The 18,664-nt window shown below is 40.0% G+C and overlaps 1 protein-coding gene across 5 annotated transcripts in view; it reads left to right on the forward strand.

The window, feature by feature from the left end:
- Positions 1-705: 705 nt before the first annotated feature.
- The window catches only part of LOC131074223 (uracil phosphoribosyltransferase), a 56,786-nt gene continuing 38,827 nt past the window's right edge, over positions 706-18,664 (forward strand). The window contains exon 1 of one of the 5 annotated variants that reach the window (XM_058010797.2): positions 706-988. In XM_058010797.2, the coding sequence (XP_057866780.1) occupies positions 851-988 (138 nt within the window). In that variant the 5' untranslated portion in view covers positions 706-850. The remainder of the gene's footprint in view (positions 989-18,664) is intronic. The other 4 variants (XR_009113036.2, XR_009113037.2, XM_058010795.2 and 1 more) reach the window with 4 other exon arrangements.

The following is an 18,664-nucleotide window of genomic DNA, read 5'->3' on the forward strand; positions in this document are numbered from 1 at the left end:
TTGTGGAACACTTTGGAGCCAAACTTCTCGAGACACTTGAGTAGGGTCTATTGCCATGTGCCATCACACCTTGAACTCTAGTAGCAACTACATGGTTAGATAAGGTTAAAGTTATTTCTAATAGACTAAAAATATTTACAAATATGCTAGCCAAAAGAACAAAACAATAAAGACAAAAAAAATAATATCAAATCTTACTTAAAAAAATTCAATATTAAAATTTTCGAAACCTTTATATTGATGTAACATATTCTTCCATAAATATGATATATATGCATTATTTACAAAACAATCATAAGAACTTGATAATATTTATTAAAACAAAAAAAGATTGAAGATATAAGAAAGCAACTACTAAGGGAGCATTTTCCATTTCACGTAGACGTTATAACCTTCAACCTTGCTCCAAATCCCACCACAGAACACACTCGCGCATAATAATTTAATTAAACTAACCTTTCAATGTTTATAAAAGTTCAAAGATAATGATCATTTTCAAGACTATCGATCGCACTTGAGCTACTTGCTTCTTCAATTTCAAGACTTCGTAATAAAAAATAAAATAAAATCGTGAGCTGTAGAAGCTGGTAAAATAATTAATATTCCCAAGGACAATTTATTTCTTGAATATTCTACTTTAGTTTTCCAATAATCGCACACTGCGTTTTCATTACACAGAATTTTTTTTTTATAGAATCAAATCTAATTTAAGGCTGGAGAGTGACAGTGTAGGGTCAAAGGTTAAAGTAAAACAAGCAACCATCTTATCATTTCATTTCATATTTATAATTTAGGAGCGATAAAATAGCAAATTCATGAACGAGCAGCTGCTTCATTCCAACAGAGAAAGATGGCCCTGAGATGTATATACTCAGTCTCCCCTATTCAAGCTCAGATTTCTTCATCTCATAAGGGCATTGCCATGCAGCATCCTCACAATGGCACTCTACCTCAGAGCAAACTATTGCAAAGACAATGCTGTGCAAAGGTACAACTGTTCACTCATTTGTTTTTGCTTCGTGGGTCATAATTGAGTTAGAATCTGCCTTTCGTTCAGCGGTCTGTATTGGGTGATAGATTATCTGGTTTCTTTCTTCGAAGATTTTTTTTCCTTGGTTGGCCAAATTTGAATGAAGTTTTGGTTCTGGGTAAATTTTGGGCGATTATTAATTTATCCGGGTACACTTTAGGTGGAGTTTTATTTAGTTGGGTAAATTCTGGATGAGATTACGGATTGCCTCTAATTGTGTGTGGGATATACTTGGACCGTACAATGGGGATTTCTCTACATGTTTCTTTGTAGGATTGTGGTTTCTTCACAAGTTGTGGACGGATGAAGTTTTTTCTGGTACTTAGTAAATTTTGGGTGAGATTATAAAACTGTCTATAGTATTATGTGGAATTAACTTGGACCATCTTGTTAAGATTTGTTAACATTGAGTTATGCTCGATTACAGTGACATCCCAATCTTGATTAATAATTCTTGGAGTTATGGTGTCAATCTTGGGTCAGATTGTGGACTTTCTTTAATTGTGTGAGATCTACTTGGACCATATACTTTGGATTTGTAAATCTTGGTTGAGATAACGGATTGCTTTTAATTGTGTGAGATGTACTTGGGCCATTAATTTAAGATTTGTAAATACAGGCTAGCAGGAATGTAGTTACATCACAACCTTGGCACATGTTTATTGAGTGCATTTTTTTTTTAACTCTTAGAATTTTGGGTGAGATTATGAACTGCCTATAACTGTCTGTGGGATGTGCTTAGACCATCTTGTTAAGATTTGTAAATGGTGGTTCATGCTGGAATGTCGTTACATCCCAACTTTGGCACATGGTTACTGGAACTATGACCTGATGAAGTATGTTTTGGGTAAATATTGGTTGATGTTATGAATTGGAGTTATGCTTCATAATGACATACTACAACCTTGACATGTGTACACTATGGTGAGCTGCTTTACTGCAATGGCGTAATTTAAATCTTTGTCGTTCTCTTAGTAGTGCCTCTGATTACCATTACACCTCTATTCCTTGGACGTTCATCTCTTGAAGGAGTTTTTTTTTGTTTGCTTGGTTAATCTTGGGTAAGGTTATGGACAACACTTTTTGGGCTGTATGATATGCTCACACTGCATTCTTAAAATTTTTAAGCATGGGTCACTTTCCAAGGTACCCTGTAATCATTGAACCGCAAACTTGTCACATGTCCATTGGAGTTATGGACCTCCTCATAGCAATGGGGCATTTGAACCTAGCCATGATCCTACAATTGTCTCCCACTACTACCACTAAATATTTAAAGATAACATGAGGTTACTCTCAATGTCTTCTAGCTCAATTCTATAAAATATTCTGTATGACCTATCAAACCGTGTTTACTTGTCTCAAATATTGTTTCCATGAGTTCCTCAAGCTATGTTTGATAGTCTTGGTTTGAAAGCATTGCCTTTGGAGGAGGCTACCATTGTTATTCTTATGGGCAGTTGGTCCCATGAAAGATAAATTTCCAAAATATCTGTAACTCATGTCAGTTGTTATATTTCAATATATCTGTAGTTAGACATTAGCATCAACATTAAGAAGAAATAGGTTTCCCAAGCTTTGATGTATCTTGTGAATAAAGCAGCAGCAAGCATGTTCAATTGTTTAAAACCTAAGTTGCTAGGCTTGGTATGGGGATGAGTACTTGTTTAGGGTTTGGGAGTGCCGATATAACAATTTTTTTTCCTTGGGTACGGTTTTGTATATGTAATATGTATAAATAGTATTATTCAATATAACTATAATTTATAATTTTATATTATAATTCCATGGAGTTTCCTGATGGGGAAATAGGGTTATGGGTTTTGGAAACAAGGGGACCAAGTGCCTAAGTTTGGGGACAATGGTGGGGGTGATGGCTCAAATACATGTAGTACTTGAAAAATTAGTTATAAAAAGTGTGTAAGGAATAATTATAAGAATTACAGATAAAACTTTGGCTTACGAAATAAAAACTACTAAGTAGAAAACACATTGCAATGATTGCAGTGAACATTAACAATGAAAATGTTGAATTTGGAATTTATATTATAATTATATTCGAAATTTCATAATGATGATTGTAATGTCCAAAATGACAAAGTGGCCTACTGCCTCTAATCATCCCAAAGTTCTCGCCAAATTCCTCATCGCTAGAATTGTTGGACTCCACAAGCTCAAGTTCCTCCAAACCAATACCAACTATGTTGAATTTTGCAACACAAGCACCTGCAAGATCAAACGACAAACAAGAACACCTTCCACAAACGAGAGCTGCACAAATGAATGCTATATTACTCAAACACAAAGAATACAAAATTACAGGATGAATTAGAATTGTACAATGAGGTGCTTATAAAGAAAGCACAAAGCTAAATTTAGGAGAACTAAAGTGCAAGCATGAGAAGCTAGATAAAGCTCAACTCTAGCTAAACTAGGTGCACAACTAAAATAAGCACTCCTACGTGAACTTAAGCAAAAAAACATAACTAGTTGTAAAAAAGCAACTAATAGCTAAATATGCTCTAACACCCCTTAAGTGAAACTTAGGGTGAGTAGAAAAACTCTAAATGCATGAATGCAGAAATGGGTCCTGACAACAAAAGGCCTGATTAGGTACCCATGTACAAACCAATGAAGTCTCTCTCAGTGAAGAAAAGGAGAAAAAACCCTTCTCCAAAAGTGAGATGCAATGAAATGAAAAAGGTACTACATGTGACTAAAATGAAGAACTCCAAGTAGCCCCCCAAATATTGAATCGGTCACATAAGTACAATCAAGATTCCCCCAATAGGAGAGAAAAGAAGAGACAATGTATCCCCCCATAATGAAGAAGCTCCAATGTTGAAGATGAAGGTTCGAGGACAAAAGCTGATTCAGATTCAAGAGTGGCAAACCACGTTCCTCCCCTTAGGAAGAAACAAATGAAGTGGCCAAGGCTGAAACAACTCAATGGAAGGAGATGGAAGGAAAAGTCTCATGATGCGTGCCATGGATGACTGCTCAATAATCAAATTGTTTGAATCAAAAGACGCAAAATCAACTGAAGCAAATCCAAACTGCTGTGAAGATACCTACTGAACAACCTTTGAAGGCACTGAAGATGGGATGACAGAAATGCTCAAGCTGCCATCAAGGAGGAATGGAATATCTTTAGTCATGTCCCCAATGTCTGGAGTGTGTGATGTATCAAATAACCCCGCAATATGCGGCAAGTACTCATCCCACTCTGCTGAAATTGGAAGGGAACAATCAACCTGCTGAATTGAACTGATCTCTGAAGAAGCAGGAGGTGGAGGAGGATCAACACAAGTCACAAGAACCACTATGGATGATTGAAGCACACATGTTCGAGTGACCAAACCCGACCTCATATTTCTATTGTACTCTTGATGCATTAGAGATAGGACCAGTCAATGGAACTGGATGCTCAATGGGAGCAAAATGTGAGAACTCACACAATCGTGCTACATGATCAACACTGCCAACTGCAACAAGCTCTCTACTATGCAGATCTCTGATAAGCATTGAATCAGGGGTGAACTCAACTGTCTTGCCTGTTCCATTGTGAGTAATCTGGTTGATGGAAAGAAGGTTGGAAGATACTGCATGGACACAAAGATCATTATTGAATGTGCCACAATCCACCTGAATAGAACCACTCCCATTAACACTCATGTAAGTGTTATTACCCATCAAATTTGTGGAAATGCATGATGCTCAAAAGAAGAGAACATACCCTCTAATGATGCCATATGATATGAAGCTCCTGAATCTAGAAGCCACTTGGAGGATTGAGAATGTGTCGATGCAAAGAGAGCATATGACCTTTCATCTTGTCTTCACCAGGTGTCATAGATGAAGACCCAAAATGTCCAGGCCCTGAAGTGTTGAAGAGGATGCACTAGATGAAGGTAATTGAATATTATTCTTTTGAAGAAGTTCTTCCAGCTCATCAATCTGCTTTGCATAACACCGATGCTCATCATGTCTTGGCTTGGTGCAATAAGCACACCTAGGCTTGAGGCTTGTCCTTCTTGGATAAAGACCTGTTGGAAGAGGTGGAAGAATTTGAATCATGTCCATGAGACTTTGAAGCTAGAGACGGTTGAGTAGACTGTGTACCTCTGTTCTTCTGCTTCTTCTTTTGTTTCTCCATAGATGTAGGAGTTTGAGCAACCAAGGCCTGAGATTTAGAACCAGAAACTGAATCAAGCTGTGATAGCTTGGCCTGCTCCCGTGTCAAGCACTCACAAAACACCTCAAATGAAGGCATAGTGAATGCAATACCCAAAGCATCCATGGTGGAATAGAGTGATGAAGCAAAGAACTAAAATTGGCCTCGAAGCTTGGACAAAATTAGGAAGATGCACTACTTATTAGTCTTATGCTTGTCACAACCTTGTAACTGTGATTTGATGGATTTGAACTTCACTAGAAAGTCCTCAATGGAAGGAAATGAATCAAGTGTCAATGATGTCAAATTTGTCTCAAGTTGAAGTGCACGAACTCATTAATAGCCCCATAAATTTGCTCAAATTTGAGCCACATAGCCCTAGGGGTGGTGTAGGGATCAATATGGAACTAGAGATGTCTGAAACATGAAGGGCAATCAAACCCATAGCCTGATCCGTTTTGTCCCTACACTGAATGATCTCATACTCACCAGTCAAGTTGGGTTGTGTTTGATCCAAACAAGATCATAAACCCCTAGACTGAAGCAATTTGATCATTGTAGTCTTCCATCTATTATAGTTATGAGGGGTGAGTTTCTCAATAGAAGGGTCTGCCATTAGGCTAGGGTTAGAGAAATATAGGAATTTGAAAGATGATGATTCTAACCCCCCCTCCACAACAAGAAAAACAAACCCTTTTGCACTTGTATAAGCTGAGAAATCTCAAAATTTAGAAATGACAAAAATTGAGATCACTGAGTACTTGGTGAATATTATGGAAAAATAGATTGCAGATTCAGATAGAGGACTTTGAGAGCATTTCAACGACGTGTGGAAGTTGAAAAACAGAGTCTTTTTGCTCAAGTTATGGCCCTGAAAGCACGAAACTAAAGGCTGACTTTGGAGGCCTGGTACAAAATCTAATCAAACCACTTGTAGAATCAGATAGCCCTTTGAACTAGCTTTCCAACAATATCTTGTTTGCTCGATTTTTACTCCATATGATGAAGTTATGAGCAAAACATTGAAGACTACTTTTTAGGGCTTGAAAGGCTTGAAGGGACCCCAAAAATGAAAAAAATCCAAAAATAGAAAGTTTTTGAAAATAGCTAGTTTCCAAAATAGAAACTGTTGAAAAATAGAAACATGCTGAAAATAGAACGTTTCAAAAAATAGAAATATTCTAAAAACAAAAACTTGCCAATAAAAGAAACTAAAATGGAAACTTTTCGAAAATGGAAACTTTCTGAAATTTTTTTGCAAAGAATTCCCTAATCTCTGATTTCGACAAATTGACAGGTTATTTTAGGGTTCTCGAGCCTTCTAAGCATGATGGTGACGTCTGTTTTGGCCAAAACTGACTAGATTTTTGAGCTACCTCCAAAACTTGCCTAAATAAAAGATGCCCTTAACCAATTTGACCCCAAATTTCAAATACTTGGATTTTGACGAAACAATAGTCGATCTTAGGGTTTTACCGATGCTGTGGACGTGATGGTGATGCCCGTTTTGCTTCAAAATTGATAAAAAATTTGCCTACCCTCAAATCCACAAAAACAAATATGTGACCGTGTAATGCTTCTAAGTAAAGAAATCCTCAAAACTTGAGAAGGGGCTTGCCGAATCCACTCTTTGATACCATGTTGAATTTTGCAACACAAGCACTTGCAAGATCAAACAACAAACAAGAACACCTTCCACAAATGAGAGCTGCACAAATGAATGCTATATTACTCAAAAGCAAAGAATACAAAATTATAGGATGAATTACAATTGTACAATGAGGTGATCATTAAGAAAGCATAGAGCTAAATTTAGGAGAACTAAAGTGCAAGCATGAGAAGCTAGATAAAGATCAACTTTAGCTAAACTAGATGCATAAAAGCTAAACAAGGTGCACAACTAAAATAAGCACTCTTAAGTGAACTTAAGCAAAAAAGGTTAACTAGTTGTAAAAAAACAACTAATAGCTAAATATGCTCTAACAAACTAGCCTTGTTTGTGTAGCATCATCATCAACGTTTGCTTGCTCCTCTGACTCTACATCCCATTGGGTTGCTAGATTTTCATTGTATGTAGGTGTGTTGCAGCTAGCAAGACACAAGGCACCATGTATAGCCATGAGCTTCTTTGGCCTTCTAGAGGTAAGATTGTTCCTCTTAATGGAGTGGATGAAGCTATAAGTAGATAGATTCCTCTTAGTAGCATAAGAACTAAAAACATGGGACAACAAATGAATGGTTGGAGAGTTAGTCCAAGAAGTAGACTCATGCATAGTCCACCACAAATTGTATCCTTTTGTGCTAGTCTCCCTAGCAATATTGGCCACCTCTGAATATCCCGTAATAGTGGAAAATTTTGTCCAATCAATATGAATGATGCCGACATGTATAAAATCATACATCTTTTGAATAGCCATCATGAACCCTACCTTCATCTCAACTGCTTGTATAGTATAGGTGTAATTTTGCTAGGCTTTTGCATGTACCACTTCGGGTTTAGTGCATAGGCAACCATGTGCAAGGGAGTGTTGAGCTTCTCTCATCTATAATGAATGATTGGCTGAATATCTTCATTGTAGAATTGCAATGTGGGTTTTTTTTGTTGTACAACAACCTTCATTTGGTCAAGCATAGTGTTAGTGCACTCATACACCTCTCCAAGGCTAGGTGCATTAGCATCCTCATATCTAATCACTCTAAAGATTAGAGTAATGGTGGGGACAATATGTTTTGCATCAGCCCATAAAACATTACTCTTTTTCACCTCCTTCACCCTCTTCCCCTACTTTGTCTTAGACTTAGGCCACCAATTGCATTATGTTTCCATAACCATTAGTTGCAACGCCTCTTGCAACTCAAGCATCTTCTCGAAGAGAATGAGGTATGATGCATGTTTAATCTCTATAGGTTTCGAGAATTCTTTCTTGGAGAAGGTTTAGAGTAGTGTATGCCAATTTTGTAGCATCACTAACAATTGCTTTGATCCAACTAATTTTTCCCATGCCCTTTGAGTGCATTATTCATGGCATGCACATAACAAGGAGTCCACCAAATAGGTCTATAGGTTCTCTCAATTAAATTCCCTATCACTTTGCTCACATGGGTCACCTCTGTCTTTACTTGCACCACATTTTGTTGCCCAACCTCCTCTATAGAATCTTAGAAGATTTGAAATTGAAAATTAGCATTCTTGTGATGCCTTGAACAATCAACAACCCCAAGGAAATAAGTGCCCTTTGTAGATGTAACCATTGTTGGCGGCATATTGTACTTACGGGAATAATAAGTAATTAAACAATTAGGAAGTACTTTGTTTAGTGATGTAACCGAGGGTAGGTAGTTACGGGTGCGACGGTTTGCCCTCGCACCCCCTCGGTACCTTTATATACCATGTGATGTAACTTGCCATTATTACGATTATGAATGGAATGATATCCTTTCTGTTGGCTGGCATTTGATATACATTGTGTGACTTAATATTGTTTATTTGAAATCTATGGCATTATTGTTCTTTGTTATGTATTCTGACTCCATGCATTAAACTGTTCACCCAGAGGGCAAACATCTGGCGCCATTGCCGAGTTAAACCTGGGAATGACGGGAGTCTACTACATGGCACAACGATAATGGGTCAACCATTGAATGAAGGAAGGAGCAGCCTTGAGGAAGACGAATATGAAGAATTGTCTGAAGGGGAAAGGGCATTGACGGTAGACTTTAGGTGCATACTGCAAGCGTCTATTGAAACTCACGTACGAAGGGAAGCAGCATGAGAAGATGTTCTTGAGAGTGCTGTGTGGACTTCCCTCAGAGTGAGCCCCGTAGTGAACCAGTTGATGAACAACCTACCCAACCTCTTGGCACAAGCTTTCCTTGCCCTTCAAAACCGCCGAGAGGAAACATACCATGAGAACCGACGACAACAAATCCTACAACAGTTCAAAGAGAGGAGTCGGCGTGAGGAGGAAGAACGTGACGAAAGTCGTCGACGAACCTTCAATCCCATAGAACGAAGGAATTGATGCCCGTGACGCTGAATAAGGACAAAAGCCGTGTGCCGAAGGGACAAGAAGAAGACGGGCACAAGGCAGCAGCGAGGGCACTAAGGTTGGAGCAACAAGCCGAACATCAAAGACGACTGAAGAAACTTGCTGAAGAAGGAAGCGGGAATGGCAATGATGGCTCGAATGGCGAAGGTCAAGTTTTTGTGTTAATAGAAACCGCTAGAAAGCGGTTGGGGGACCTTTCTCTCATGTTGGAAGAGATTGGCGACGGGAGTACGGTAGAGCCGTACACGCCATTTAGAGGTGTCGAGACCAGGAGAGAAGAGGAGACCGAGATCGAGAACAAAGAGGTGGAGGATACCAGTGCGACTGAAGGTGTCGGGAGGACACAAGGTAGAAGCAATCTGTTCGGTTCAGGCTCATCACACCCTGGTAGTCAGAGTAATTTGATGGGATCTGTTGTGACCATTTCACACATCGCCCCATCAAAATGGGGACCCCCTCTCTTTTTTGGGTCTTGCTTTCTCTTTGCTTAGCTTTTCTCTGCTTGTTAGGTGTTTTGAGTGAGTTAGTGGTGGCCTAGGTTTGGTAAGTTAGGATTTCCTTCGTAGAGCTTGCTTAGGGTTCCTTTTAGGGCCAAGTCTGGCCTAAGCTTGGAGAAGTCATTTGTTCTATGCCTAGAACCCTGATGTAATTTTAACAAGATCTTGCCTTAGAAAGTTGGAGAATGTATGTTTTGTAAGGAAGTCTTGAGGAGTTTTAGTCTAGATGAGTCAGGATTGTGAGTTGTTAGGCCAGAGTCTTGTCTTCTGTAGAGTCTGAGGTGATATGATGAAGCAAGTAATCGAAGTGTAGGCACGAAAGACCAAGGCTAGCATGGGCAAGCTTGGAAGGATATAATTATAAGGAATTGGCTTGAAAATTTGAGAAAAAGTTAAGGATGTGAGCTCAAAGAAGAATTTCGCTCTTGACCCTTCCAAAGGGTCCAGGGCGAATTCTCCTAAGAACCTCCCTTGGTCCTAACTTGGGCTATAATTTTTGCTTCTAGACTTCAATTGAATGAAAAAGGATTGATCCATGCCATTGGAATGAGTTGCAACCATATTGGATAAGGAATTTGTGCAAGAAGAGAAATTTCGCTCCTGACCCTTCCAGAGGGTCCAGAGCAAAATTCCTAGAGGGGTGTGTCCTTCCAAAGGTACCTAGGCGAAATGGTTAAGATGTCCTTGTAATCCAACTTTTGAGCCAGGAACTCCTTTAAGATGGTTTGTTAGCATGTCTTGAGGTGAGAACAATGTGATTGAGGATGAAGTTTGAGTGTTTGGATGGCATCTAAGGCTAATTCCTCAAATTCGCTCCTGACCCTTCCAAAGGGTCCAGAGCGAATTTCCTAATATCTCCCTTCCTGGTCCTAATTTGCATCAAAAAACCTTGTCCTTATGACGTTATGAAGAGAGAATTGATGTGTGCAACAATGTGAAGTGATGAAAAGTAAGAAATTTGAGCATAATTGCAAATTTCGCTCTTGACCCTTCCAAAGGGTCCAGAGCGAAATTTATCCAATCTCCTGACCCTCTCAAAGGGTCTAGAGCGAAATTTCCTAGACCTCTATTTTGCTCCTTGTTTAAGACCAAGATCTTAGTCCCTATGGTGTAGTTGAAGAAAGATTGATGTATACTTGCCTTAAGAGGTGAATTGGAGTGAAGGCAATGATGGATTTGAGTTTAAAAGAGCAAAATCGCTCTTGACCCTTCCAAAGGGTCCAAAGCAAATTTTCATAGAATCCTCCCTTTTGCCTCAAATTTGGACTAATTTTATGCCTTAGAGCCTTAGCTAAGATGTTATCATGCCTTGGAAGCAATTGAGGGGTGAAAAGGTGAAGGATTTGGGTCTAAAAGACAAAAATCGCTCCTGACCCTTCCAAAGGGTCCAAAGCGAAATGCATCGAAGAAGGGAATTTCGCTCATGTCCCTCTCTAAGGTACAAGAGCGAAATCAGGTGAAGAACAAGTGCTTTGCATTGGGAGGTTGGCTTGAGAGAATATCATTTTGAACAAAATTGAGGACAAGTTAACATGAGCAACTAAGGAAGCAAATTCGCCTAATATAAACACTTATTAAATTCAAAACCTCGAATATTCACCCTTTGGCGCCAAAGCATTTTTTCAAACTTTAATGAAAAGTTGGCCAGCTTAGAGAAGGAACTATAATTTTTTTTTTAGCAAGGTTGGCCTTTTTAGAAGGGTGAAGGTGCCTACAAAGGAGAGTGGATCCTAAAGCATTAATCATTCAATCAAACATTCTTCCTTAGCGAATTTAAAAGAGCAGACTTGGGAGGCGAAACTTCATCAGCAGATTTCATTGCAGACCCTAAGAGGGAAGCTTATAATCTTCATGAGCCGAATTTTAGGAGCTGATTTGTAGGTGAATTTCAGAGCTTCATAAGGCAGGTCAATGCAAATTTAATAATCTTCAAACCTACACCTAATTCTCCAAATGTACGAATTCAAGGAGCAATGAATAAAATTTAGATTTAAGAGGGTGAATTAAGAGAATGCCGATCCTTCTAAGAAGGCTCTAACATGTTTGAGATGCAGGTCTAAGACAACTATCTTGTGAAAGCATCTTTGGGAAGGGAGGTGAATTCAGCAGCCACTCATTATTTATCCATCTTTTCAGGTTGCTATCTTTAAAATCAAGGTGAAGGTATGTGCAATCTGATTTATTTAAGGAATTTGAATGAAGATCTTATTTTATTTCAATAAAGATATTTTTTTTGTAAAGTTAAGTCTTCATGATTTAGCTTGATTCATATGTGATATCAATTTGAAAATTCATAATTTTAAAGGTTTATCATTTTCATTTTCAAATTGAAGTTCAATTGTTCCTTTTAAGGTCTTGAATCACCTATCTTTGTGATTATACCTAAAACCTAACTTAAACCCTTTCATAGGTACAAAATGGCAGCCCCCAAGGCGAGTGGATCCTCTACTCGACAAGCCCTCATTAAGGAAGATCAGAGGAATGACGACTTTGAGACGAGGATCACGTCCAAGTGGAGCAATATTGGAGACACCAACTTAGGAAACTTCAATGTGAAGAAGTTTCGAGAAGCACCCTACATCGGCAAGCCATCACCCATAGCCAAGAAGATAATCGAGAGTGGAATCATCAAGGCAGCAGGTTTCCCTCCCGCAGTCAGATGTCATGAGCTAATGATTGAATGTGCCAAGCACTATGATTCACATTCAAGGACAATTGTGGCTAAGGATGGTACTATCCTCGCCTATCTCTCAGAGGGAGCTATAAGTGAAGCTTTCCATCTTCCAGAGCATAGGGATATGATCTACAAGAGCCTAGAAGGAGCCAAGTCTACGAAGATGATCCTGATACTTGTCTGAATTTCATCAATAAGAATTGGTTGCTTAAGAGTAGGCCTCGCCTGAATAAGATACCTAATACACCTCACAGAATTGATTTCGAAGAAGAATTCAGAGACTTGGTAACCATGCTTAATTGAATTGTGGGTGCCTCTCAAGCCTTCTTTTTCGACAGGTGGATGTTCTTCTTTATACAAGTGATCGTTTAAGGGAAAGGGATGTTCAATTGGGCCAGGATTATCAATAACAATCTAGATGTGCAGTTGAGGAGGTTAGTCCCTACTAAATCATTCCACATGAGCTCATATGTTATATATTCTCTAGCCAAATGTTTTGAGTATGCGGGACTACCACACAGAGGAGTTGTTGGGAGAGGGCCCGAAGAGATAAGAATATGTGATTTTTATGCCCAATTGCATCATCCACCTAAGAATTTACTACAAGCTAGTCAACGATACTTTCACAATGCATATCACTAGGACACTACAATGAGGGATTCACCATTGACTGTCTCTAGAAGCACAAGAGCTCGTGAAGAAACATGGTTCGTGGTTCATTCAATTTCCTAAATTCACCTACATCAGAATTCATGGATGTCCTTCACCTCCTTATATGTTGCCAAGGTATCCAAAGGATAGGATAGTACTACTTGAGGTGACTAGACAGTTGGCAGCTTGTGCTAAGGCATCAAGACATAAGCATGGGAATGGTATCCCTATACCTATTTCACTTGGAAATTCAATTGAAGTTTGTCCTAATTCTCAAGCAGCTGAAGATGCAGAAAAGGAGATATCTCTCTACTCATTCACATCTTTTGCCTCAAGAGATAATTTTGATCCTAGTGGTCATATGGAAGAAACAGTCGGGAAGAAACACAAACATGTGTCCCAAGTAGAGGATTTTTGGATTAATGCTCTAGATGATTTGGAAATAAAGAAGAGTCCATGCACTCTCGATTGCCCTTGGATCTTATTAAGAGATGCAAAGTTTATAGAATAGTGGATCAAGCACAAGACAATGGCAGATATCTTCAATCTTCCTATGAGAAAGAAGACAAAGAAGTGAAGATCGATTGGGATGAGCAAGAGGTCGCAGACGTGAGAGCATTGATGGATCCAGTCTTGAGTTGTACTTGCAGATGGGTGGATGTCCAACATCAAAAGTTGAGGGAACAAAACATAGCTACAACATTCAACTTAGAAACAAGAACGAAAGAAGGAGAGGCGAGTGCAAGTGAGAACACTTCTCATTCTAAGGGGTCGAAGATAAAGGAGGGACCTGAAAAGAGAGAATCGTCCAAGAAGAAACAAAAGATGAATCCTGATCATCCCTCTAGTGCTTCTTCTGGACATGAAAAGGAGATAAGTCAAGGAGAGGATCAAAGAGAGAAGGTGTATGAGATAGATGAGTCCATGGAGTCCACAGTACAAAATGACAAACAAGACAAAGGAAGGACACCTCAACACTCATCAAGTCAATCTCTTCCTCTCCAAGTTGGTGTTAGTGAGCAACAAGGAGAAAGAAATGATGATGAAGCAACATCTCCTTTTAGAGGCGAGCGACCATTGCCTGAGGAAGTGCAAGTAAGAGAGGGAAAGTCTTCTATTCCAGATTGGCTTAAAGAAAGACTTACAAGGGTAGTTGTGGTTGAAGAAGAGGAGCAAGTATTTGATTTGGAAAGTCTTCTAGGCAAGTCTCAAGAGGGGATTGAAAAGAAGAAAGCTACAAAGATATCTAAGGTGATTAGAGATGATACAGGCTCTAGAAAGATACAGATAGCTACACCAGCGGTGGACAAGTATGATGATGAGATTATGGCAGAAGAATATGATTTGGAGACATTTGATCTTGGTCCACTTACCTTCCAGCAAGCCATGGAAGATGCGACTGATTCAGTGAGGGCAGTCAATGATAAGCTAAAAGAAGAAATAGAAAAGAATAAAAGGTTAGAAAAGAGATTAATGCTTGGAGGAATTATTTTAGCCAGCTCAATGAGCCATTAGGGCGATAGGATCTAGTAGTCTCACCCTTGCAGGCACTTCCTCTTGAGTCAATAAATCAGGCAGAAAGGATGAAGAACTCAGCCCTACTCATGGATACATGGATCGATAGATCCTACATGGTAGTCAAGGAATTTGTCGGAAGAATGATGAAAACAGTCCACAGGGCCATCCAAGTCCTTGAGATCATTCATAATCTAGTGGCAACTGTCGATGCATTCATTCACACTAGAGATATTACCATCCCAGTATTGCAAGTGGTAAGGAAGACATCAAGATAGGTTTTGGCACAAGAAAAGATAGTTGATGGTGGAACCTATAATCTCCTACAATGGTCAATCTTGCTCCAAATGAAGGAGGTTCTATTCAAGGACATCAATAGTAGGTGCAACCGAGTTGAGGACACTATCCATCCTATTCAGGATAAGGTGTTTGATGTATTATGTGCAATCCTTGATAGAAGGATAGAGATTGAAACAGATGTGGATATCCAAGAATTGGAGGACAGGATCAAGGTCATCTTTTGTAGAGAAGATAGTATAATCACAGAAGAGCAGCGAGATCAAATGTATACTACTATGTTCCTGATTGAGAAAACAAAAGAGTTGGAGCACGGATGGGAGATGACTCTTCTTGCAGCCTTTGATGAGGTCCTTCACTTGGAAGAGCAAATGAAGAACCTGCCTGAGATTCCCATTGCAGAGATTGAAGGGATTACGTCCAGATTCATTGAATATGCTAGAAAGGAACAAGGAAAAGGGAACAAGATTCTAGATGAAAAGTTGTTATGAAATGATGTTGCGATTCAATCCCTATTGGAGGATGCTTCCTCGTTATTCGTGCCAATTTCTATTGGCTATGTTATGATAATGCTTATCTAAATAGGGTTATTTTTGTAACAAACCCTAATTAGGGTTTAGGTGTCAAAATCTCAGCCTTTGATCTTCTTTAAATCTGGGCCATTCGTTGTATTTGAGAATTCTATATAAGCTCTCACTCATTTCATTTTGTAGGGTTAAGAAGAATAAGTTTATTAGTAGTAGAGAAGAAGAGTAGTTATTCATAGAGAATACAAATTTGGTGAAGAGAGAAAGTTGAACAATTGTTATACTTTGCTATGAGATCAATGAAATATTGAAGTTATGGTGTTTTATTGCAATCTTTGTGGCTTCTTACATGGTTGTTTATCTTCTTGAATCACTCTTATTGAAGATAGTATTTAGATGTTAGAGTTAGATTGAAGGATAAATGCTGTGCCTGACCTTTTAGTGAAGCTCATAATCCAAACCACTAGCCTCTTATTGATTGTAAGTGTGCCCTGTGTGGTCAACTGGAGATATTGAAATTGTTTAGGGTTCAATCATTACTTGAACACTGATATGTATCCTATTGATAGTATCTATGTTCATTAATGATTGAAAAATCTTTGAATTCTGTTAGAAGATCGCACCGATTCCAGTAGAGTTGTTGTTCTATGGCAATACTGAGATTGGTAGAGTTTCACTAAGATTGCTCTCAATTTAGTCATTCATAGGCTTAGTTCAGCACAACCCTCTCTAATCCCTTATCTTTTGTCCTTTTTTGAAACATTGGTTAGTATTAGGAAAACCCAGTTCCTCATTGGTTAAGTAGTTGCAAGAACCAACTTTCATAGAAAGTACGTAAGGCCCCTTGATGAAACAACAAACACAACGAACACTGGTGTTTATCCACACGTAGAGAACCTACATATTAGAACCTTGGAGTTGCCTCGATTGATCCTTAGGCAAAATCTTCAGCATTCGGGGAAGCTTTGTTCAAGAGAGAATAAGGTACCTTTGGGTATTTTATTCTGTGTTTGATCGTGTATAAAAGACACTTCAAAAGGACCCAAGGTACCAAATCTCAGCGAAGTACCTTTTGGAGGACCAGTGTTTGGAGGAGTTCTTGGAGGGTCGAGTTCTGGAGGGCAGACTAGGCTGCAGCCAAGGAGCGTAATGGCGAATAGGCAGAAGTTGCCTAAATTCACTGGAGATGGGAAGGAAGACCCTGTATGGCATTGTCGTACATGTGAAACGATCTGGTTGGCCAATGGAGTGACCGACAAGGCTGAATGGGTGGTGTGGTTCCCCGCCACCCTACGAGGGGTAGCCATCGACTGGTACTCCGATACCGATAAAACGAAGATAGGAACTTGGGATGAATTACATAAAGCCTTCGAAACAGAGTTTCGACTCCTTAGAGACGACAATGAAATTGTCGCGAAAATCCTGAGTATGAAGCAAGGAAAACACGAGACAGTTAGAGCATATAGCCGACGACTGAAGGAACTGCTGGGAAAGATGGACAACCAACTGAGGGATGGATTAAAGAAAAGGTGGTTCGTGGAGGGTTTGAAATTGTCCCTCAAGAAGAAAATGGAAATTATACCACCTGCCTCTTATGAAGATGCCTACAACCGCGCGATGGACCTGGAAAGTGAAGGCAAGACGTCTAGGAAGAAGAAGGACAAGTCCTTTGGTGACGAGGAATCCTTCGATGGAAGTAGTAGCAATGAGGGATCCAGCAAGAAGGTGCAAGCCCTCCAGAAGGACATGCACCGCATGTTGAAAGAATTTAAAAGTATGAAGGGAAGCACGAGCAAGAATGAGGAAGTGTGGTGCACCGAGTGTAAGGAGGAAGGTCATACAAAAGGCACCTGTCCTAAAAAGGCCTTCTGTGAAATTTGCCAAGTGATGGGACACTCCACCAAAGAGCGTCCCTACAATATGAAGACACGAGGGAATCGGGTGCTCTTCACCTAGGACCAGCCGTCTGCGGTGGGCACATCCCAACCTCAAGCCAACACCACGACATCATCCGACAGCTACAAAGGTAACCGGAGGGGAGGAAAAGGCAACAACAACAACAATAACCGGAGTCGGATACAGTACGATGCTAAAGGACGACCAATGATTCAATGCCGGGCCTGCAACCAACGGGGGCATTTTGCGCGGGATTGCCAGAAGGCTGAAGCCCCTCAGAATTTGTGCAGATGGTGTGGTCTTGGCGACCATGATGATACAAATTGCCCCAAGCTTGGAGTGAATCTATTAAATATTCTCTACCTCACGACCATAGATGCAGCCAAAGCTTTTTGGCTTAGCATTCTTAGTCACCCAAATCCTAAGCTCCTCGCCACCATTCTCGTGGTAGGAGTGGCTCAACTCACTAGTGCTTTGCCTCTCCCCCATGCGGAGGTTCTACCTTGGGGTGGCCTATGGGTGGGGCAGGGCCGTCTACTGGTGGTGGCAACAGTGGGCTGTTGGCTAGTGGTGGTGGTGGTTGGCCAGACTCTTCAAAGGGGCTCCCTCGATTGGCTCTAGCTATTTCACTGGTGTGGAATGAAGGTAAAGAGGAGGGAGAGACTAATGTTGAGGAGGGCTTGTCCCTTCCTGATGTCAACTCAGACCCCGTTGATGTATGGGGTATATTGGATGACCAAGATCCCCCTCTGCCTCCCACTAGTGTTGCTCTCACCGCTTAGGTGGCTTTTCTGTTATTTTTGTTATTTGGCTTTCTAGGCACTGCCCGTGTGACTTTGAGGGGTGACTGTTGTGACATTTTCACACATCGCCCTATTGCAAATGTGGATCCCCGCTTTTTGCTTTCAAACGTAGTTTTAGTTGGTCGTCTAGCTTCGCAGTAGTTCCTTTAGTTACTAACCTTTTGCTAGTGAGAGATGCAGTGCCTTTGATTGTCAGCAAGTGATCAAGTCAAGCAATCTAGCAGTAGTCAAGTCTTCCTCGAGACTAGTTTGAGGTCTTCTTAGCTCTAGGTGCTCAAGTGATAGGTGCAAGCCAAGTGATAGATAGAGGTCAAGGTGATCATTGGGTGATGCTTCACAGTGCAACCTTCAAGTCGAGCTAGGGTATGAGTCTCAAGTGTGATAAGCAGTCAATCGAGCAAGTGGATATCTTCAGGATAAGAAAAGGAAGCGAGGATTGATCAAACCTTGGTGATGATGAAAGGAGGAAACACCAAGTCAGCCCTATGAGCTAGTCACTCTACACTTGTTGAAATCAATGCTTGATGAAGAGCAGCCAAGGTCTTGATGGT

Source organism: Cryptomeria japonica, chromosome 8, assembly GCF_030272615.1.
Source record: "Cryptomeria japonica chromosome 8, Sugi_1.0, whole genome shotgun sequence".
Taxonomy (NCBI): Eukaryota; Viridiplantae; Streptophyta; class Pinopsida; order Cupressales; family Cupressaceae; genus Cryptomeria; species Cryptomeria japonica.